The sequence below is a fragment of the Aspergillus affinis genome (assembly GCF_023601865.1).
Source record: "Aspergillus affinis strain CMG 70 chromosome Unknown NODE_41_length_255467_cov_85_872513, whole genome shotgun sequence".
NCBI lineage: Eukaryota > Fungi > Ascomycota > Eurotiomycetes > Eurotiales > Aspergillaceae > Aspergillus > Aspergillus affinis.
In genome coordinates this window covers 78932-101003 of record NW_026515822.1, presented here as the reverse complement: position 1 = coordinate 101003, position 22072 = coordinate 78932, and the positions used below count along the sequence as shown (strand labels likewise).

The 22072-nt window shown below is 53.2% G+C and overlaps 8 protein-coding genes across 8 annotated transcripts; 2 read left to right on the top strand and 6 right to left on the bottom strand.

Annotated features, from left to right (window-relative positions):
• Nucleotides 1-4: 4 nt before the first annotated feature.
• Nucleotides 5-3001, bottom strand: KD926_007289 (uncharacterized protein; the record flags this gene model as incomplete). The annotated part of the gene is made up of 1 exon (XM_053100129.1): nucleotides 5-3001. The coding sequence occupies one exon, from the start codon at nucleotides 2999-3001 to the stop codon at nucleotides 5-7; it is 2997 nt and encodes a 998-aa protein (XP_052956159.1).
• Nucleotides 3002-3909: 908 nt separating this feature from the next.
• On the bottom strand, nucleotides 3910-4607 carry KD926_007288 (DUF4149 domain-containing protein; the record flags this gene model as incomplete). The annotated part of the gene is made up of 4 exons (XM_053100128.1): nucleotides 3910-4076; nucleotides 4133-4418; nucleotides 4486-4519; nucleotides 4576-4607. 4 exons carry the CDS (start codon nucleotides 4605-4607, stop codon nucleotides 3910-3912), a joined length of 519 nt encoding a protein of 172 aa, XP_052956158.1.
• A 369-nt stretch (nucleotides 4608-4976) lies between these two features.
• Nucleotides 4977-7689, top strand: KD926_007287 (ATP-dependent DNA helicase 2 subunit KU80; the record flags this gene model as incomplete). Its single annotated transcript, XM_053100127.1, has 11 exons — nucleotides 4977-5105; nucleotides 5166-5220; nucleotides 5267-5333; nucleotides 5384-5451; nucleotides 5505-5673; nucleotides 5729-5789; nucleotides 5845-6378; nucleotides 6431-6816; nucleotides 6887-7098; nucleotides 7154-7620; nucleotides 7672-7689. The coding sequence occupies 11 exons, from the start codon at nucleotides 4977-4979 to the stop codon at nucleotides 7687-7689; spliced, it is 2166 nt and encodes a 721-aa protein (XP_052956157.1).
• A 182-nt stretch (nucleotides 7690-7871) lies between these two features.
• On the bottom strand, nucleotides 7872-9100 carry KD926_007286 (Qc-SNARE protein; the record flags this gene model as incomplete). Its single annotated transcript, XM_053100126.1, has 2 exons — nucleotides 7872-7923; nucleotides 7977-9100. The coding sequence occupies 2 exons, from the start codon at nucleotides 9098-9100 to the stop codon at nucleotides 7872-7874; spliced, it is 1176 nt and encodes a 391-aa protein (XP_052956156.1).
• A 430-nt stretch (nucleotides 9101-9530) lies between these two features.
• KD926_007285 (uncharacterized protein) lies at nucleotides 9531-11050 on the bottom strand (the record flags this gene model as incomplete). Its single annotated transcript, XM_053100125.1, has 2 exons — nucleotides 9531-10626; nucleotides 10806-11050. The coding sequence occupies 2 exons, from the start codon at nucleotides 11048-11050 to the stop codon at nucleotides 9531-9533; spliced, it is 1341 nt and encodes a 446-aa protein (XP_052956155.1).
• A 249-nt stretch (nucleotides 11051-11299) lies between these two features.
• On the bottom strand, nucleotides 11300-16587 carry KD926_007284 (putative aspartyl-tRNA synthetase Dps1; the record flags this gene model as incomplete). Its single annotated transcript, XM_053100124.1, has 7 exons — nucleotides 11300-11977; nucleotides 12048-13053; nucleotides 13350-14061; nucleotides 14128-14624; nucleotides 15243-16010; nucleotides 16066-16368; nucleotides 16445-16587. The coding sequence occupies 7 exons, from the start codon at nucleotides 16585-16587 to the stop codon at nucleotides 11300-11302; spliced, it is 4107 nt and encodes a 1368-aa protein (XP_052956154.1).
• Nucleotides 16588-16871: 284 nt separating this feature from the next.
• On the top strand, nucleotides 16872-18102 carry KD926_007283 (F-box domain protein; the record flags this gene model as incomplete). The annotated part of the gene is made up of 2 exons (XM_053100123.1): nucleotides 16872-17248; nucleotides 17322-18102. 2 exons carry the CDS (start codon nucleotides 16872-16874, stop codon nucleotides 18100-18102), a joined length of 1158 nt encoding a protein of 385 aa, XP_052956153.1.
• Nucleotides 18103-18967: 865 nt separating this feature from the next.
• KD926_007282 (coatomer subunit gamma) lies at nucleotides 18968-22072 on the bottom strand (the record flags this gene model as incomplete). Its single annotated transcript, XM_053100122.1, has 6 exons — nucleotides 18968-19200; nucleotides 19266-20081; nucleotides 20138-20485; nucleotides 20549-21515; nucleotides 21590-21900; nucleotides 21997-22072. The coding sequence occupies 6 exons, from the start codon at nucleotides 22070-22072 to the stop codon at nucleotides 18968-18970; spliced, it is 2751 nt and encodes a 916-aa protein (XP_052956152.1).

Below are 22072 nucleotides of genomic sequence, written 5' to 3'. Positions count from 1 at the left end.
ACCCTCAATTATATCCTATTTCTCCCTGACCCTCATCACCCTCCACGTCACGGACCCTGGGAAGCCCACCGCGATGCACCCCCGAGGGCTTTTTATCTGGCCCTTTCTTCTCTGCGAGCGGTGCCTTGCCGGCATCTTCGGTCGATACAGTATCGGCCCAAATCGACTTTGCCAGTCCTGGGGGGACTGAAGGCAGTTCGTTGGCTTTTTCCGCAGCCGCAGGAGGGGTGGGAGCATCGGTCCCAGGCTGAGGAGCCCACCTCAACTCTGCAACCCCGGGGTGCACTTTAGTGCTGCCCTCCTTTAGCGGGGCCGGTCTCGAGGGCTCTATCCCAGCAGCTGCAGGGACACTGGTTCTTGGGGGGGCCGCTGTTGGCTGGCTGGCGCCCGGTGAGCCTTTCAGCCTCTGAAGGTCTGCATCGACCAAATCGGACCAGAGTGCCGGACCCGATCCTTCCTTAGCCTTTCCCTTATCGACGAGGGACAGCGCCTTGGAAGGCTCTTTGGGAACCGCAGGACCTGGATCCGCCTTGGTCGGGTCCTTCTTCACCGGAGCCAATCCCCCGACTTCCATCTTCTGGGTCGGACGTGCAGGAGGTCGTTCCTTATCCGCCTGCCCCCCAATACCCGCGAAAACCTGGCCAAATGAGTGCTTTTGACCGACTACAGCAGCTCGCGGCCGACGGGGGGGCAGTTTCGGAAGGTTAGGGAAGATCTCAGGATCAAACCTCGACGGCTCTGTAGTAGAAGTATTAGCATTTGCCTTAATAGATTGCGAATATTGAGCAGCAGGGGGTATCTTACGGAAACCCTGGGCGTTAACTGATTGACTAGACGGCTGCCTGGGTACGAACTCTCTGGCAATTCCCACGGCCTGACTTGTCGATGGCCCCTTGGCCTCGATCTTGGCCCCTGAAGGACCCTTAGGAGCTTGGGGAGCATCCTTCGAGTCCTGAAGACCAAAAACCTTCAAATCTCCCTTATGATCATCGGCTCTTGGGGCCGATGATCGCCCAGAGACATCCCCCTTTGGAGTTTGGGAGGGCCCCTTCGAAGGTCCCGATACCTCTTTGGTCTCGTTTCTCATGGGCTGCTTGCCCTTGTCCCGTGTCTGAGGGACAGTAGGGCTGGCGGGAGCGGAAGGACTGGCGGGGGCCGCATGGATCGAGCTTGCGAGGCCTCCCTGCGGCTTGGGGACGTCCGCCACCTTGCTTCGAGAGGGACCAGCCTCCGAAGACGCCGGACTGGCCTGTGGTTCATACCGCGAGCTCTGAAGGCTGGGGGATGGCTTCTCCAAAGGCTTGGAGGCCTCTCCCGCATTGCCTTTGGCGTCAGCGGTCGTCACCGGAGATGCAGGTCCGGTCCAGGGTGCGGAAGTCGACTCCTTGAGGCCAGCGTGAGGTTTCCCCTGGGGCTTGGGCACATTCTGCTCCGTCTTGCCGCTAGACGGAGTAGTTGTAGTGGCTGCCATGCCGGGTTCAGGGACCTCCACGCTGCCTCCAGGATGACGCATGCGCCAGCGAGTCCGTCTCGACAACTTAGAGGGTCTTTCCGGAGAATTGGTAGAGTCTAGATCAGGGAGCGAAAATGGTACATGCTCTTTCACTAGCTCATCAACCCTCTGCCCGACGAACGACTGGAAATCACCAGAGCTCGAAGAAGAAATCTCATGAAGGATTAGCTCCTTCAATATCTTCACGACCAACTGCTGAACACGTTCCGGTCCTCCGAGGATTGCCATCAACCCATCACGAGCCTTCTGGTCGAAGTCAGCTGCCAGCTCAAGTCTCTTCTGGCCCACTTCTGCCTCAAACAATGACATTTGGCTGTTAATTCGAGCCTGCAAGTCCACTTTCTGAAATAGCGCGTCGAACTTGTTGTGCACTTGGCCCAACTCGGTATCCCAGCGCTGCTCAAAAGTTTTCAACATTGCATCGAACGCTTTCTTTCGGTCCTGTAGATCCTGCATTTTGATCTTCAGATCCTCTTTCCGCAGTTGTTCTTGAGCGTCGATGGCCTTGCAAGCAGTCTTTTTCTTTTCAGCCAAGTCTCGCATCAGGTGGTCCGATTGTTGTTTCACATCCTCCACGGCCTTGCCAGCAGTGTCATTCCATTCGGACAAGTCCTGATAGAGGATGTGCGTTCGGTTTTCTAGCTCCTTCAGCGAGATCATACGGCCGTCCAGTGGGTCCATAAGTTGTTCGGCCTTAGCCTCCATGTCCTTGCTAGCAGCGTTCTTCATTCTAGCCCAGTCCGCTTCAAATTTCTCCAGCAGATCCTGTGGCTTCAAGGAGATCATCTGCTCCTGCAGTTGCTTGACTTGAGCGTCCATGTTCTTGCCCGTGGCGGTTTTGATTTCGGCCAAGCGGGTCTCGAAGTCTTGCAACTGGGTTTGCAGATTCTCCTGCGGCTTCAGCGCAGCCATCTGCTCTCGGAACATGCCCTGCGTTTGTTTCACACTCTCCATGACCTGAAGCAAGGCCGTCTTGAAGTCATTCATCTGTCCGGAGACAAATTCATGATTTTTCTTCATCATGGTATCGTGGAAACTTTCAATCCCGCTCCCAACAGGCTGGATGGGCGATGTTCTCGCTTTTTCGGTCATGACTTTATTGTACTCTCTCCACTGTGCCAAAGCCACGCCGATTGAGAACACGAGGTACACACCCAAGATGGCGAAGACGAAAAACAGGATGGTATAAATAAAAGGATTGGGCTTATACGCTCCGCTCAAACGAGACTGGAACGACGCCGCCGTCTCTTGCCAGGATTGGGAAGGAAAGACATGAGCAGGGCCTGATTCCGTAGCATGCCAGAAACCAGAGACTGGGGTACCTTCAGGTAGTCCATCATATTCTGAGATAATCTTTAGGGTGAGATCGGCGATGGACTTCCTGAGGCCTGTGATATGGGAGGGGAAGTCGAAGGAGTCTAGCATGGGTTGGTAGAGAGGGTACATAGCGGCCAAAAGGGTCATAGCGCCGACAAAGAAGAATTCCATTGCGTCAGAATGTCAGATATGTTGTAATACAGGTAAGAATGTAAAGATGTAAGAATTTAGATGAGGATGTAGTATGTAGATTTAGAGTTATGATAGAGATGGATGGGTTGGATACAGTTTGGGTAGGGGTAGTTAGCAAAAGAGATGGAGAAAGAAACCGGAAAGATACTGATTCAGCTGCAAAGAGAGTTGAATCCGAGGAAAGAAGAAAGGAGGGAGATGGGGGGAGAGGAAGGACCCTTTTATATCCAACAATGGGGGTTCCAGGAGAAAGGAACTTCACGGAACATTCCTCTACTTCATCTCAACTTCACGGAACTTTCCTCTACAATTCCCAATTAGGATAAGGGCGTTGTCCGTTCCAAACAATTCTTCAAGGCCCCTGCGCATCTTCTCTTTGCTTACTGGCCGGTGGATTGGTCACTCGATAGCTCCCTACTGGAAGATTCCAGTAAACAGAGAGATGGTGATGTATGGGCCTACGTACGCACCCGCGCTCTTCCTGATCGCCTGATCTTTTGGAAGACCGGGGAAGTTTTTGCCAGGAGGTTTGTTTTTCTGTGGGGGAACGATCGTGGAGATACTAGGACTTACGGTTAGTGGGAGGTTCGGGATGAGAGTCCTTAGATCACGAGCTAGATAGAATGAAAGGAAGATATGCGCTTCGAGACCTGTGCTTCAACGGTGTATTTATATTCTCAGAAACTGGGATCCTAACTCAAAGTCCTGTCATATCTTGCAAAGCACGAAACCCCATCCCCTAAGTCCCGTTTCAAGATCATAACCCCTTTCATATATCCAGCATGATAGATGATTTTCACTCAGTGAAAAACGCTCCCAATCTCAGCATGCAGCTATGTAGATGTGTCACACAGTCCACTGCGATACATACACCAAGCTTCATCCCATTAAGACAGATGCTTGCTAAGAGATGCGCCGTAGTAGATAGTAGCACCCAGGCAGATCAGGTTGGTCAAGCTCGACAGGCCATGAATACGACCAAACTTCTTGTTCAGGGCCGTCATCTCCTTGGAGTGGGGAGCGGGGTCGTAGCTTCTCTTACCGTCGCGAGTTTCTATAGCATATCAGTGCATGGTTTACTGGGAGAAAGACAAAGCAAAGTGAACGTACCCTGGTGCTTCCGCTCCTTCATGGTCTTGATGGTCACCGGAAGAAGCACGAACATGTTGAGCAGTCCGGTCACAGCGGCAGTAGCCATGGGGATCAGGGTGCCACGGTTCTCAGAGGCAAGAAGCCCAGAGATACCGAGAGGCTGGGCCTCGCGAGAAGCAGTCAGAGCCACCAGGACGGGGAGGGCACTCTGAATAGAGAAGTAAATAGGGAAAGTGGCCGACTGCAGGGATGCGAACTGAAGACGGGGGAGAGATCTGAAGGCCACAATTCCCGAGACAAAGGTCTAAGTCATGTTAACATGAGATCCTCAGTTGGAGGACAAGTCAGGTATGTAATCTCGGTTTGTTTACCTGGTAGACCTGGACACCCAGCAGGGTTCCGTAGCTGTAGACGATATTAGCAAAGCTTGATAGATCGAGATGGGACTGAAGGAAACGAACCTCAGGACGTGGAAGGGGCGAACGTCGACCATGGTGGCTACTGAGGATCAACCTAGCGACCCAATGTGTTCAGGACAAGGAAGTGGAAGGGGAAGAGAGAGGGACAGACTGATTGTCTGACATGATAAGAAGAAGATTGCGGAGGTGGGCACACCCGGATGCATTGCCACGCACCCATGATGCACAATCATTCTTACTGCCACGCTGTTCTGCCGGGTGGTGGTGGATGCACGCACCCTGCAAACAATGATGTCATGTGCCTGCGCGTGCGCCCGTAGGCCCAAACAGGCAATATCGCGCGTCTGCCTTCGCGACTCCGTTGGAGGCCTGATGTCTGTCCACCCTATTTCTCGCCACGGTCGCCCGGCACCATTTCGCTTGGAAACTTGAATCTACACATCATGGCGGACAAAGAGGCAGCCGTTTACATCGTCGATGTGGGGAAATCCATGGGAGAGCGTCGTCATGGCCGCTCCGTGACCGATCTCGAATGGTCAATGCAGTATGTCTGGGAGCGCATCACCGGGACAGTGAGTCGTGAGATGAACTGATACGGCATTTATTTTCTGCTTATACCGGCATTTATCTAGGTAGCAACTGGGCGCAAAACAGCCACGGTGGGCGTGATCGGCCTCCGGACAGATGGTGAGACTCCCGGACATGGCGTCCCCTCTCATACTAACGGAAACAGAAACGGACAATGAGCTCGGAGATGAAGCTTACTTTGCGAACATTTCGGTATTTTCGGAGATCAAGCAGTACGTATGTCATGTCTTGAGGATGGACGAGGACTAACAAGACGGTGCAGGTTCCTCATGCCTGATCTACGGAAGTTGGGCGAGGACATAAAGCCTAGCAATACAAGCAGGGGAGACGGTAACGCTCGATCGCTTCCAATTATTTTCTAAATGCCTTCTAACCATTGCTAGCGATCTCTGCCATCGTCTTGGCTGTTCAAATGATCACCACCCACTGCAAGAAATTGAAATACAAGCGAAAGATAGTCCTGGTCACGGATGGTCAGGGGCGAATGAGCAGCGAGGACCTCAGTGAAATCACAAAGAAAATCAAGGAGGACAACATTGAACTTATCGTCCTGTTCGTCTATCATTGTTTAATAGAGTATATCAATGCGAGCTGCTAACTTTATAAGGGGAACCGACTTCGACGATCCTGAGTACGGGGTAAAAGAAGAGGACAAAGACCCTCGAAAGGTACCAGCTTCTCTGTACCATACAAACTGCAGCTAAACCTGACGGATCGCTCTAGGCCGACAACGAGACACTCCTGCGGAGTTTGGTCGAAGATTGCGATGGAGTATACGGAACGTTAGAACAAGCAGTGTCGGAGCTGGAGATTCCTAGAGCGAAAAGCGTCCGGGTGACGGCTTCCTTCAAAGGCTTTCTTCAACTGGGAAACTCGGAGGAGTATGACACGGCAGTTCGCATCCCTGTGGAACGTTACTTCAGAACCCACGTGGCCAAGCCACCCAGTGCAAGTCAATTTGTTCTACGCTCAGATGGAACTGGGGAAGACAATCCCGAATCATCTACAACGCTAGGCGTCCAGAAAGACAGTCAGACCACAGACGAGAACGACCTCATACCCGTGCGACTTCTGCGAACGTACCAAATTGAGGATGAGAGTGCACCGGGTGGAAAGATTGACGTGGAGCGAGACCAATTAGCCAAAGGCTACGAGTATGGTCGAACCGCAGTTCACATCGACGAGACCGACGAGGGCATTACAACTCTTGATACATTCGCCGGTCTGGAACTGCTCGGTTTCATCCAAACCGATACTGTGTGTCCGCCTCTTCTCCCTATCCCAACTTCACGCTAATATTCAGTAACAGTATGATCGCTATATGCATATGTCAACGACCAACATCATCATCGCCCAGCGCGCCAACGACAAGGCAGCTCTCGCTCTTTCGTCCTTCATTCATGCACTGTTTGAATTAGACTGCTACGCCGTAGCTCGCCTAGTGACGAAGGAAAACAAGCCGCCAAACGTGGTCCTGCTTGCGCCCTCAATCGAACCGGACTATGAATGCCTCATGGAGGCGCAGTTGCCGTTTGCCGAAGACGTTCGCACCTACCGCTTCCCTCCGCTGGACAGAGTCATCACGGTCTCAGGCAAGGTAGTGACACAACATCGAAATCTTCCCAGCGATGACTTGCAGAATACCATGGACAAATACGTAAACAGTATGGAGATGGTCGATACGGATGATGATGGGTGAGATCTCCCCCCAACATTCTACTCTATGCTGTGTACTCTTCAACTAACGAAAGAAAAAAAAAATAAGAAACCCCATCGAGACCGTCCCAATCGAAGACTCATTCTCGCCGCTCCTCCATCGAACCGCGGCCGCAATCCGATCTCGAGCCATTCATCCCAACGAACCGATTCCGCCTCCCTCCAACACCCTCCTCAAATTCTCTCAACCCGCAGAGGACCTCGTCGAGAAGTCCAAGAAATACCTCGATAAACTTGTTGCAGAAGCCGACGTCAAGAAAGGTTTGTTCTTCTCTTTACGCCCTCGTCGCAGTCTCACCACTAACCCCATCTACAGTACCCCCTAAGACTAAGGGTCGCAAGCGGGCCCGGGAAACCGAAAAGCCCCTATCAGGTCTCGACGTTGATTCTCTCCTCCAGCAAGAAAAACGTGCCAAGATCTCGCCCAACAATGCCATCCCGGAGTTCAAGCAGACTCTGGCGCAACCCGAGAACATCGACGTTGTCAAGGACGCTGTCAAGCAGATCGCTGTCATTATTGAGGATCAGATCCGTCACAGCTTAGGCGATGCGAACTACGATCGGGTCAATGAGGAACTGGGGGTTATGCGGGAAGAGCTGATAGAATACGAAGAGCCTACGCTGTATAACGACTTCTTGGTCTCACTGAAAGAGAAGCTGTTGAAGGAGGAGTTGGGTGGTGATCGGCGGGAACTGTGGTGGCTGATTCGACGAAGCAAGCTAGGCTTGATCGATCAGAGACAGTCTGATCAGTCGAAAGTGACCGAAGAAGAAGCGAAGGAGGTGAGTTTGAACCGTGAGGATACAATTGGACATTGCTAACGCCTGGTCTAGTTTATGTCTGCCAAGTGAATTCCTAAGTAGCTCGAGCAGAGATCGTTAATCACTCAATACCAATATGAATAATATTATTTGTCACGTAATATGGGCTGTCTATGCTAAGATGGTCAGGCGTCTCGTTGGACGGATATGAAGACAAACTATGAAACTGTAAATATGCACATATAATAACAAGAGGAAATATCATCTCCAGACTAGGAGATCTTTCCAATCCTCTTCTTCCCAATATCAACCTTGCGTTGTAACCTGGCGCGCACGTCAGTAATTGAAAGATCAACATGGTCATCAAGCCAACGTACCTATCTGCATCTTCATCCGCCAATTTCAGTAGCTCATTCTGGTACTCCAGCTCGGCATTGATCGAAATGCCCAACTCGTTCTGCCGGTTAACAATCTTCCTCAACTCCTCAATATCCAGATCCTGGTCCTTCATCGTCTGCTTCTGCAACTGCAGCACTCCTTGATTGTCCAACTCCCTCGTCCTCTCCGTCTCCTTCCCCAGCACTCGACCCGACCTCGCCGGCTTCTTCCCTGCACTTCCCACAAGCGCCTCCTTGTCCTGAATGGACGCAACCGCATGATCGACCCGGCTCTTTGCCGCCATAGCATTCAGCAGATCTTCCAACCCATCCCTCTCCTTCCGCGCATTGATCAAGAGATCCTTCCGACGTCGTAGCTCCCCTTCACCTAATCCTCCACTACCACCCATAACCGCTCTCTTTCCTGCCTTTCCCCCATCCCCACTGGCCGACCCCTCCGGTCCGTCCCCGAGATTCTTCAACCCCTCTTCCAACGCCACGATCAGCGACCCAGCACGCACCAATGAGCTCTTCGCCCTCGCCGAACTCTCATGCTGCTTCTGCGGCGTGGTTTCTTGATCCCGTCTCGTCAGATGCAGTCTCGCATCATGCAAATGCCCCTTCATATCACGATAACAATCCAACCAAAGCGTCGGGTCCGTGATCGCCGCCCCTCCTGCTCCTCCTGCGCTACTACCCGGCTCCGTGATCGCGGCATGCAACCGCGCGGACGTCATCGATGGCCCGGAGCCGTTATTCTTCCCGCCTGTCGTGGCGGCCGTGGGTAGGTTCAGGAAAGCGCGCCAGGCGGGCGAGTTGCGCCATCGCGAGTCGTCAGCGTCGTTGATGGCGCGGAGGTAGGTTTCTAGGGCGATGCGGCGGTCTTCGCGCAGGGAGGCATTCTTGACTGTGTTGGAGAACCAGTGTTTAGAGGGGAGGGGGGCCGGAGGGGGTGCGTTCGTTTGGTTGGTTAGAGTGGTGTGGAAGGTGGTGAAGTCGGAGTAGCGCTTAGAGACGGTGAAGGAGCGGAGCGGAAGGCGGAGGGTGATGTTATAGAGAGTGTATGGGGGTGAGGTGGGCGAGATGCTGGTGTTTGGGATGGAAATCTCGAGGGTGGGAGCCATAGATAGAGAAGAGGGGCAAATTGGGGGTATAGAGATGATGAATTGAGGGTTGGGAAGGAGAGGGCGTTATTTTGTTGAAGAAGAAAAGGTCGAGATGATCAGATGCCGGGGTGACAGGTCGGCGAAACGTGACCGGCTCAACTGACGCCGATAAGATAAGCCAGGCGCTGAGGCACCCTAAACAATGACGCAAGAGATCTCCAGGCAGAAAGATGATTATCAGGCACCACTTTCTGCTTTTCCTGAGCCTTGGTTCCAAAAGGACTGCCTTGGACAAGTCAGTCACTCGATTGACTTCATGAAGATTCCAGAAGCTGGGGCGCACCAGGCATATTCACAATTATTATTCGGAAAAGGGTATCAATACTATCAACTAAGCTGGCCTCGTAAGCTCCAAGCCAGGCAAACAAGAAATTTCCGATTATGACAACTACTCTGCCAACTCTTCCTCTGTTGGCCCCATCCAGAGCTCCCGTGCCTCCAGTAAGTCTCGCTGTCCATAGTATTCGCCTATCACAGTAATTATCATGTCCAGCATAGCGCGAGTCTGCATGGAGGCTTCAACGGTAGGGTCTTCGGCGCTTGGAACTGGTTCTGATGTCTCTGGCGCATTAGCCTGCGGCTCGTCCTGAATCTTCGCTTGAAGTCGGGCTTTCGCCTGCTCTAGTTCGTCAGTAGATGGCTCTTCCTCCGCATCGGGCATGTCATTATCAGGAGCCTCCGCAGATGCAGGATCGCTGGCAGCTTTAGGCTGGTCTTCGGACCCTTGCGCCTGCTCCTGGTCGTCTGCTCGATTATCCTCGTCGAACTCTTCGTCGAATGCGTCTCCTCCACTCTCGGCGACCGATCGATTGTTCTTCTCATCTTCCTCCTTTATCTTCCGCAGAATCTTCACGGCGCGCTTTCCCAGCTCGCGAATTTCGCCCACTTCCTCCGTCCCCAGCTGTCCGACATCGCGACATCTGCTCAGTAAGCCCCAGGCCCAGGCCCCGATTCGTCGGATCCGCTCTGCATCGCCGCTGCGTACATTTTCAGACATCAGACGTGCCATGATCCCCAGCACTCTTAGGACACTATCCATATCCATACACGCCAGCTGCACCGTCTGTGGATCCACCGCTAGCAATAAACGCCGCCATTCCCTGCACGCGTTCTTCGAATGTCGCGGCAGGCTGATCGGGTGGGATTCGTCCAACGCGGCAATCGCAGTCGACGGGGGTGAACATTTCAGAATGGATCGAAGGAGAAGAAATCGATGGCGCAGAAGATTGTAATAGCTAGCTTGCGCATCCGAGTATGTCGTTTGGGCGATGTCTAGGTGCCCTGGCGCACCCGTCGTGATCGATGCAGATGCGGCATAGATACCATCAGCGTAAACACCCTCGACGATAGTCTCTGTTTTTTCCACGATTTCCTCGCTTTCCTTTGGCTCTTCTTCGGTTCCGTCGTTCGTTATCGTTGGTTCGTCGGCCGGCTCTGTAGGCTTAGGGGCGTTGAATAGGAAAGGTAATGAGTTGGCTTCGGATCTATGCTCGCAAGCCCGAGGCAGCAGTCATCAGTTCTCATATTCAAAGTAGACGATCGGGTTTCGTCGTGGACTAAAAGGGGATAAAATAGAGGCGCGCGCAGGCATTTAGCAAGCGGGAAAAAAGAAGAAAACCCCAGGCAGGCAGGTGGCATAAGCACCGGGGGGAACAAAGCTTACCGGACCATGCGAAGATACTCCAGTCCATCTTCTGCGGGACCGTAGAATAATTCATCGTATCCGGCGGTGTCGAGACCCGGAAAGGCGCTCTTCTGCCCGTATACCGGGTTGTTGCGCGGGCGCTCGTACGGAGTCACGGCGGGAGGCATTTCGTCCTCGTCATAATCAGCGTAGGAGGTGCGGGGGCGTTTTGCATGCGGCGACGAGCCAGATAGAGAAGCGGGTGGTTTTCGCTTGTCGGGCATGCTGGACATGGGGGGGGTTAAGAAAAGAAAGAGAAGATCAGGGTTGATTCAGATTTACGGCGGATGATTTTCACTCTCCGGGGAGCTTGGGCCACCGGAGGTACTGGCGCCAGCCAACCTTTTCACTCCTCTTCTGAAAGGTGAACTGGAAAGTAGTGATGTATTGTAATACTCCTCTTGATTTAATTTTACTTTCTCCTCTCGGCCCAGAGTCCATCCTATTCCTGTCTTTCTTTCAATTCTACATATCTAAGGGCGCAAACGCTGGGGGTCACGAGGAAACAAGGAGGTCAACCGCACGTTCGGCAAGCCCAGGAAGAACATGACAATCCGGTTCAGACCCAGACCACCACCGGCGTGGGGAGGGCAACCTTGGCGGAAAGCGTTCAGGTAGTCCTCGAAGCCCTCCTGGTGGGGGTTAAGACCCTTGGCAATCATGGAGGCCTCCAGTTCCTTGATGTCGTGGATACGCTGGGCACCCGACATGATCTCCTCTCCACGCATGAAGAAGTCATACGAGTTGGAGAACTTGGGGTCCTTGGGGCACGCCTTGGTGTAGAAAGGTCGCACGGCCATGGGGAATTTGTCGAGAACGTAGAAGTCGGTGTCGTACTTGTCGCGGATGATCTGACCCAGTTGCTTCTCCATCGCCGTGCTGAAATCGTTCTCGAACCGCTCCTGCTCGGAAACATCGACTCCAGCCTCCTTCAGCAGGGCAACTCCATCCATGTAGTTCATGCGCAGCGCCTTGCCGTCCTTGGGAAGCTTGAAGTCACCCGCCTTGGGGTACGACTTCTGGATGGTGGCGATCTGGTCCTTGTATCGCTCCTTGAGCTGGGTGAGGATAAAGACGAGAAGGTCCTCAGCGAATTCGAGCACCTCGTGGTAGTGGCCGTGGAAAGTCTTCTCGAAATCGAGACCGGCGAACTAAGAGACTGGTTGTCAGTACGTGCGCACAGAATCAATGAACATGCACTTTGAGAACTAGATCCCGTACCTCGGTCAAATGCCTGTGAGTGTTGCTGTCCTCGGCACGGAAAACGGGGGCGATTTCAAAGACATTCTCCATGTCACCGGCGATACACATCTGCTTGTAGAGCTGCGGGCTCTGGGCCAGGTATGCGTTCCTCTTGAAGTACTTGACCTCGAAAACGCCGCTGCCACCCTCGGTAGCAGCACCCACCAGCTTGGGCGTGAAGATCCACCGCGAACCACTCCTCAGCATGTACTCCGAAAACAGCTCAGCGACTCCGCTGGAGATCCAGGTAATCGCCTGGCTGGTCTCCGTTTGTAGGTCGATCACACGGTTGTCGAGGCGAGTCTTGAGCGTCACGATAGGGGCTCCGTCCGCATCAACCAGGTTACCCTCCTCGGTAGTCTCGGGAGGCGGACGCTCGGCATCCTTAACTTGCATGGGCAGTTGTTGTTGCGCTTCGGCGATGATGTAGACTTTGCGGATGTGGACTTCAAGGTTGCTGAGGGAGGCGGAGTTGATCGGGATCTCGGGCTTCTTGACGATACCGGTGACCTGGACAATGGAGTTGACGTTCAAGCCGCCGGTGAACTTCACCATCTGCCGGGAGATGGGCTCCGCGGCGGCAATGACCGCCTGCACCTTCAGACCCTGCTGTCTCAGCATCAGGAATGCCAGCTTAGCACTCTGCACACGAGCATTATCCACCCGCGCCACAACGGTGATCTCCTTCTCGTAGTGATCGTCGGTGATCTCGGTGAACCGCGTCGAGGGCAGCACGTCTTCGGACTCGGGCATCTTGCCGTACAGATCCTTCGCAGTATCGTTGGCATCGGCGGCGGCGGCCTGGGCCTTCTCCTGAGCAGCTCGAGCAGCAGCCTTTTCGGCCTTGGCCTTGTCCTTCGCGGCCTTCTTCAACGCACTCTTGCTCATCTTACCGTCGGCACCCTCCTCAGCGGGGGCAGCGGCATCCTGAGTCTCTTCGGGCTTAGGACGAGAGGGCAATTCGGAGTCCGCCATAGTTGTAGAACTAGTGGGGGTAGGTCAGGGAGTAAGATCAATGGAAGGGCGGGGAGTAGAAAGCTAAAAAGCGACGATAAGCACCGGATGACGAGGAAGCAGCTTCGAGTCACCGATTGACTCCCCCGCCGGACGCTGTCAAGCCCTAAGCCCTAAGAGGGGCTGCGGCCTGGATGCCTGGGGCCGCCACTGTCCCCGGATAGGATTAGTCTGGCGCCAAACCAATAGTATTGTGGTTGTTACTACATCTCGATACTACTAACTAAACATTGACGTGGATGGAAACATGTGTGAGGTACATCTCACTGAAAACGGTCCCACGGGTCGCTCACAATAGCTTGACCTGCCAAAGGATCGTCGGGGGGAACGGGGTGTATTCCAACAGGCATAGCGCCGAACTCGGCCTGCATTATTTCCAAGAGCATACCGTATACTAGTCGTTCGCAGCCTAGTTTAGCATGCTCCATTACGAGATCTTTCCCCCTTGTGCATTCATCAGCAAAGCCATGAAAAATCTCGGGGAGGGGATCTGCATACAAGTACTTGGTATTATCGGCGAGGCAATCCCCATGTGTTCGAGCATGACCCAGTGTAGCAGCATGCACGACTCGAGCCGCCTTTTTTGAACTCCGACCCAGCAGGGCGCGCGCCTCTTCTATGGCCTGGTGGACCCCTGGTCCCCAATCTCGATAGAGGCTCGAACGTCTCAGAGTGCCTGGCCAAACCGTGTTGACGATAACGCGGGTGTCATTTACGGAAGCCAAATGGGCATAATAATAGATCCAAAAGGTCGTGAGCAGCTTGGTGAGATGAAAATGACGACCATTCTTGAAATGGGCTGGATTGGCAAGGTGGGCACGCAGACGATCGAATGTGACGGGGAGGCTTTTTCCATACTCGTTGCGCAACCAGCGGCAGGTGACGAAGGTGGCATGAGAGGGCGAGTTCGATGACACTCCAGCGTTTCGAAGGGCTGGCCTAAGTGCCATGAATATCAAGAATTGCGAGTAGCAATTCACTGTTTTATTGTGAGTTCACTGGCAAGGGTATTTATTGGACGCATGTAGAGTATAGACAGACATACCCTGCATCATCCGCTCAGACGCGTGACTTTGGGGATCAGGACCAGCGCATGCTTGGAAATTTTGGCAGAACGTTGCTGCATTGAAAAGAAGCACATGGAGGCTGGTGCAACTCCTTACGATGATATCCACGAAGTTCCTTGTCATCGTCCTATTGCTGAGATCGAGCTGGCACAATTCGAGTGTGTAGTTGGAATTGTAATACTGCAGGACTGGATGATTTCGGAGATAGTTCTTAAGATGGACCAGCTCATTGAGACGATCACCGGTGAGATAGATATGTTCAGCACCATGACGAACGAATTGATAGGCTACTGCATGTCCCAGTGCACCAACGGCTCCGATAATCATAATTGTCTGCCCAGCGTACGGGTTCCCCACGGGAGGACCATACACTCGTCTCATTCCTTCCGGTTTATGAGCTTCTACCCATTCAGGTAAATCAGGAATGGGAATGTTCGCAAATGTACGCCCCAAATGGGCGAACCCTTTCTTTATCCTGCTCATAGTTATGTTGAAAGCAAAGAGGATTTCCTGGGGAAATCAATGACGAAAAAAAGGGGAGTGAACGCAGTAGGAATAGAAGATAACAGGAGGTGATGATATGAGTTAGTGGGATAAATCTGGAGATCTGAATGTTTGTTGATCTCTTGTATTCTCAATTGCTGTTCTCGGGGTAGACCATGGTCTGTCGAGCACCTTCCCCCGGGACCTTGCTGCCATGGTTGGCAGGGTTAAGCCACCGCGGTCATTGTTTCCTCTGGAAAAGCATCTGCGAGTGAAGAAAGAAGCGCTCCAGCCAGGCGACAACGTGAAGTGTATGTGCTGAAGATGCTCCGGAACTCGTGCTGGTAGAGAGGCAGAGAAGGAAGAGGGCCTAGGTCTAGGGAGTTGTCTGATCGAACCGATGATGTCGCACACATTGTTCCATCAAGAGCGTTGTTCATTCAGTATCGATGCAAGAGACGGTCAATCAGTAAACTCAAGAAACGGATAGATTTGGTATCCTAGATCTTAGCGTATATGGTCTCCAGTAACAGACAGGTGCAAAAATCATGACCTTGTATAAAACACACTCGCCAGCCCATGCACATTCATAGCCCGCACAAATGCTTACCATTGAGACGTCTTCAGACCATACTCAACAGCCTTCTGCACATCATCTACGATAGTCTTGGGGGTCCATGTCGGCTCCCCTCCACTATAGACGCCAGTTCGCACAAGAAGCGAGTGCCACTGGCTACCATATACACTTCGATACGTGTTGGCTCCCTGAATATCTGATTCCGGGTTATCGCCCACCATATAAACATTCCGTAGCGGCTGCTGGATGTTCGCGCCGAACACCCGCGAGCGGTTCCGTAGTAGCTGGTTCTCCGCGAACTCATACGTCCCCTGGTGCGGTTTCCCGATGACTGTCTTCTTCAGCTCGGCGCCTTTGCTGGGCCCACCCGTGATAGCGGCCCAGGTGCCGTCCAGCGCCTCGCGGAACCCGCCCTGGCCGAGACGCGGGAGGTGGTACGCCGCAGCCCACACTAGGTCCGGGTTGGAGTAGTATAGATGCGGCTGGCCGTCCTGCAGGTATCCTCTGTTCGGAAGATCCGTTCGGCCGTTCTTCTCGGAAACCGTGCCGATCACGCCTTGAGACGAGAGCAGGACATCCAGGATAACCTGTGTATCGAGGGCCCAGTCGCGCGGGTCGTTGAAGACGAAGACGGCGTCGATCTTGAGACCCTTGGTTGGGTCTTTAGGGTCGCGGGGGCTGAATGGTGGGAGGGGCCGCGCGAATCCTTCGTAGTAGTTTCGGAATGCCTTGGAAAATGGCCAGATGGTCGGGTTGGCCATGAAGATGTCGCCGGGGGTGACCACGTTCTTGAATCCGTATCTAGATTCGATATTTAGCGGGTGGTGTGTGCATCGTCAGGGTGAGATCTATGTACTTCTCTGCGACTTGGCGACAGCCATCGCCTTCACCTCCCACTACTAGCACGCATTTGTGCTCCAGGGCGCTCTGCTCATCCGGTCCCCGCACGAGCTCCGCAAAGGGAGAATGGCTCTGGATGATCACCGAGGGATCCAATGGCACTTGGAGCTTCTCGCTAATCTCTGCCACTCGTTCTGTTTCGTGTTTCCCTCCTCCGTTGGTCAGGAGAATGAAAGGGATCCCTTGGTCCTTGAGAAGTGCCAACGACTCGGCCGCTCCGGGAATGGGTTTTGAAGATCGCAACAGCACGCCGTCAATGCTAGAAGACACGATTAGCCATTCATCATTTAAGATTTGAATCGATTGTACCCAGTCAATTTCCTTATTGTACTCACTCGAAGGCAAACGCGAAGTCGGGGACTCGTGGCGATGAACTGGCTGTTTGGAAGGTTCGGCGACCCGAGCCGGTCTCTAGAAAGGAGCGATTGCATGCGCGCTGGACGAGGCCGAAAGACCTCCAAAGCCCTTGAGGTCTCATAATTATGTACAAGAAAGAAAAGTGCTTAAATTGGGTTGGGGAGAATGAATAAAAGGTAATTAGTGAAAGGTGAGGAGAGGCCAGATAAGTTGGGGAAGACCAGGAAAACCGGGGAGCTTCCCAGGGAGATATAAATAATCGGGCAGCCACATGATATCACTTCATCCTTGATTCCTTCGTTCCTTTTCTTATCCACCCACTTTGCTCCGCGGCCTCACCCACTTCTCCCCTCCCCCCATAAATTTTCGATCATCCTATCATGGCATTCGACAGCTCAAACCCCAATGATGTACGCCTCTCGAGAAATATACCTCCCTACTGAGATCGTCCTCCATATTATCGACATCATCGCGGCAGATGAATCCCGCCGCCAGGAGACCCTACATGCCTGCTGCTTGGTATCACGACAGTGGTACTCGGTGGCGATAGCTCCGCTGTACGAAAAGCCCCATGTCGGCACTGGATTTGCTTTTGGGAGGTTCACGGACACCATCAGTCCGCCGATCGGAGTGCGTAAAAGCAAATTGAACTTGGGCAGTCTGGTACACCGACTTGATCTGAGCGGTCTCGTGCATCACAGTTCGCCCAGTCTGACCGCGAGGCTGCTAGGTCGCGTCAAGGAGAATCTAGAAGTCTTCATTGCGCCCAAAGTGTCCTTCTCGTATGCCCTCCTCCCCCCTTGCAAGCTGCCCTCTTGCAATTAATCCCGCTAACCAAATCTTCCCTCTATCCAGAACGAACAGTCTCCCCGCATTATCCAAATGCACCAACCTCCGATCCCTCGATCTCGCACTCGTCAACGACCCCATCCCCTTCACGAACCTCAAACAAGCCCTCAGCCCACTCCACAAACTCAACACCCTGCGCCTCCCCAACTCAACCAACCTCACATCCGCAGAATCCACCTCCCCCTCGACCGCCGTCGCATGGCCTCCGCAAATCACCCGCCTCCAACTCAGCGGACGCTTCAACCCCCTCACAATCCCGTCCTTCGCCTGGCCCGCCTCCCTCACCAGCCTCAGCATCAAGAACTGCGCCGACCTCTCCGTCAGCAACCTCGGCAGCCTGCTGAGCAGCCCGCACCTCAACAATAGCCTCCGGCGACTGAGCATCTCCGGCGCAAACCGCGGTCTGCAACCGGAGTCCATCAACGCGATCCTCGCCTTCCTACCGGGCCTAGCCATCCTCAGCGTCCCCGGCGATATGGTTGATGATACCTTCTTCGATATCCTGTGTCATATGGCGCCACCGGTGGCGCTGGAGGAGTTGGAGTTTGGGTTTCCGAGCCAAGACCCGAGTTTGGTATTTTCGACCGAGGCGTTGATCCGCGCCCTAGGGTGTGGGTTGAGGGATCTGCGGGCTGTCGGGTTCGCGGATATTTTCTGTACAGAGGAGCGCATTAACGAGGACGAGGAGCTCGAGGAGATTTTGTTGAAGAGAGTGGCGGAAAGACCAGACCCGCCGGAACATTGGAAAGAAGTTGATGATCTTCTGGTGGGTGTATATTACCTTTGATATGACGCTTGTTTGGTGTCTCGACCATGATCTAGATATAGACGTTGTCAAAGTTATTCGAAGAACGCAGTTATGATTAATGAAGCCATGTCATTGAAGATCGATTTGCTTTATTCTCCTTTTCTGCCCTCCTGCATATACCCCCTCTCACTATACCTCAACCGTCCTACAATTTCCATGTCATATACCAGAACAATCCATCTCCCTGTCCTAAAACAAACAAGAAACTACCAATTACTTTCCTACCAGAAGTTTTTACAATGTTCTTCAACTAGAGCATATCCCTACTCAAGCAGGCCAAAGATGAAAATATAAAATAGCATCAGCGCTTTTGACAACTACATGAACCCAACCCCCTAAGCCCACGGACAAAGACCCATCCTACTAGCCTCCTGGGACAGCAGCGACGAGTAAGCCAGATAAAGCGAGGGAAAAGGGCAATGGGTAAGACAGAATAACAAGGAGGAAGATAGAAAAAATGCAATCATGAAGACAAGCAAGAGGAAGGAGAAGAAGAGACCGACATGATCAACCAAGACCAAGTATTCATGGAGGAAAAAAGAAAAAGAAATGAATAAATAATGAGTTTGGACGCCTACAAAAGATATTCATCGCATCTAGCTCGACACCTGCATTATAAACGGGAAAGGAAGAAGGGGGAAGAAAAAGGGCGAGAAAAAAGTGGGAACAGGAAGAGGGTTTAGAATAAACGAGGACGGGGAAAAAAGCAAAAGGAAACAACAAGTCCGAATCTCTCATAATGCAGGACTCATCATATGTGAAATGCGCCTCCAAGAAACACGGTCCTCCCTTTCTCATTACAATTTACAACTTGCAAACACATCCAAAATGGAGCGGCGTTCTATCAAGTCAGGGATGCGATCACGGCGGGCGCGACGCCTTCTTCCTCGGCCCGGACGGTGATCTTCGTTGTCACGCCGGTCTTGCTGGAGAATGCCATCTTGATCAGAGCTGCCACACGGCCGCCAGACACGGTCTTGCCGAACAGCTTGAGAGTGTGGGTGCTGTTGCTCAGTGCCACATCGGTGCCTTCAAGGGGCTGCAGGGAGAGCGTGGAGATGAGTTGTTCCGTAGCATCTAGGGGTTGGGTCAATATCGAACGTACTTCGCAATGCATATTTTAGGGGTTTGAATTGACATACCTGAAATACCCTTCATGTTGCTGAGTTGCAGGGTTTCGCTCTCTTCCTCCCCATTGGCACCGGTCTGTTCCCAAACATGGTCAAAGCTGCCGGCGAATGTAGGAATGACATAGTCGCTGCCTGTAAGTTCCAGGTCTTCCACCTGGTATTCGTCCTCGTATCCACTCTCCTCGGGCTCGCCAGTCGTGGGGTCGATCTCCTTGCTGGTGAATTTCAAGACGTTTGTAAACGAGGCTATCGCAACACTGTTCTCGCCGGCAAGCTTCTTGAACGTAACATACACGATGCCAGGTTCGTTGGCAGGAAGCTTGGGTGCAGGGACGATGAATTCCTCTTCCAGGACGTCCTCCTCGGATGGCGCCGCGACGATAGTTACGTCTTCCAGCACAGTATCGGGAAGGGTGTTTTTGATATCGTACTGAATGACAATGTGCTCCTTGAAGACATGCTTGACCGCCGTGACAACGTATTCCGTCTCGCTTTCGGTGAGTTCCACGGGGACAGAGGACTTGAGCAGCGTTCCGTATTCCTTGAGCTCGGGGATCTGCATGAGCTGCTCGGCGTACTTCTGAGTGGCAGCGGCGGTAGCGGCCTCGGCCACACCGTTGGCCTTGCCCTTGGGAGGTCCAGTCGACGGGGCTTTGAGCGTGGGCGTGGCGGTCGTGAGCTTCTTGGTCCGCTCTTCGGCTAGGGCCTGTTCCTGCGTAACGACGGGGACCGTAGCCACGTCGAATGCGGCGGCGAATGTTGACTTGTCGCCTGACGTCACGTACATGACGAGCTGGTGTTCGAAGGTTGAGAGCGAGTACATAGAATCTGCCCAGATCAGTAAACAATGCCGATGATTGCGTATGAAAACATGGATATCTTACCGTTCTTGATGAACGCCGACGCGGCCTCATCCTCCTCGGACATCAACCGGAGGTTGAGAGCAGCACGGTCACGAACTTCGTCATCGGTGTCATCCAGGCAGCGAGTGAGAAGAACAGAGACACTCGATTTGACTTCGGGGTCCTTCTGTCCCACACCAAACTTAGCCAAGGCCGTGACAGCGGCAGCCCGAACAATAGCGTTTTCCAAAACCACACGGTTATAGATATAACGGATATACTTGGTAGGATGCGAGGTCTTGGGGCCTTCCACACCGAGAAGATGCAGGACTCGGACGGACAATTTCGTGAACTCGCAGTCCTCGATGAACTCGCAGAGGTGGGCAAGCGCTGATTTTGGGTTAGTGAAATTTACAGGTGGTTTGCAGGATGAAAGAGAAAAAGAAAGCTTACCATCCTCCTTGCTGTCGGGAACAAACTTGATCAGGTCGAACATGCTCTCAACAACGCTACGCTTGAACTCGTAGCCACCTTCATCCCGCAGGATTCCACTCAGGAAAGCCAGCATACCAGCCTGCTTGCTGGGGAACTTCAAGCAGAGCGTCCGGATAGCCTCAACAATGGTGATCTTGAACTCGTCCGTGATGTCGGCCATGAAGCCAGAGATCTGCTTCATCAGGCGGTCGACGCTGGCCTCGTTGCCCGTCTTGAGCAGGGTGGTGATGGCAAAGGTGGCAATGGAGCGGTTGGAATTCGAGATCAGCGACTCGATGTCAGGGTTGCAAACATTCACCACGTGCGGCTTGAAGCTGGCAAAGTTGTGGAGGATACGGATCGCCGCGAACTTGGTGATCGACCGGGGAGAGGACAGGAACAGCTGCAGGACATGAACGGCCTGGGAGGCCTCGGCGTCGCTAACATCGCGCATGTCGCAGATAGCCTTGGCCGCTTCAAAGTTGACCATCTCGTGCTTGTGTCGGAGCCAGCCATCAAGCATCTGCATCATGGGCTTTCTCAGGCCCTGGTCTTCCTCAGCCAGCTTGGCCGCTAACCGCACCAGCAGGACCAGCGCAGCGGGGCTCTTCACAACACCGGCAGCGCCATACTGCTGGACCATCTTCACCAAAGCCATCCGGTCGTGCGAGCGCATCTGGTACAGGAGACCAATAGCATGGTACTGGGTCATGAAGTTCGACTGGGAGATGGCGTGGGCCTGGGAGCTGCCGCCGAATCCAAGGAAGCCAGTCGACTGCTTCGAAGACGAAGCGGCTTCCTGCGTCTCACTCTGCCATCTGCGGACAACATCGCGGGCGATCGGAAGGAGGTGGTAGGAGGAGACCAGGGCGGCGGAGGAAACAGACGGGGTCTTGTCGACAATGGCGGTCTTGATCAATCGCTCAATTCCTTGTACCGTAGTACCCTATTCAATCAACAGTCGCCATGATTAGTCCTTCTCCTCAACACAGTATACAATAGGTCAATGGAGGCGCTTACGTCGATGATGCGGCACAGGGCACGGATGGCATTCGCACGGTAGACAACATCACTACCGACCGCGGTGTCCTTCATGATGATACTGGTCGACATGATCACATCCTCTGCGGTGTTTGCCAGCTCCTTCAGGATAAGATAGACCATCTGTCGCAGCGAGGGATCCTTGTTCTGGAACAATTTCGAGATACCGAAGAAAAGGGTGGTGGCCTCGTTCGTCGGGAATTGCTCCCCGGTGAACAGGAGCACCGCAATCTTGGTCAGGAGGGTACGGCATTGTCGAGGGGAGATCGGTGAGGTATTGAACAATCGTGCTATACAGGTAGAAAGAAAGACACGACCAAGTCAGCGGGCCATTCCGAGGATCAGGGAGGGTGGGAGGAAATAATTCTTTGGGCCGGGTTCCTTACCATCTTGGAATACGGAGGTGCGATCCAGCTTGATCATAGTCTGGTCGGCGTCCTCATCTTTCTTCATATAACTCAT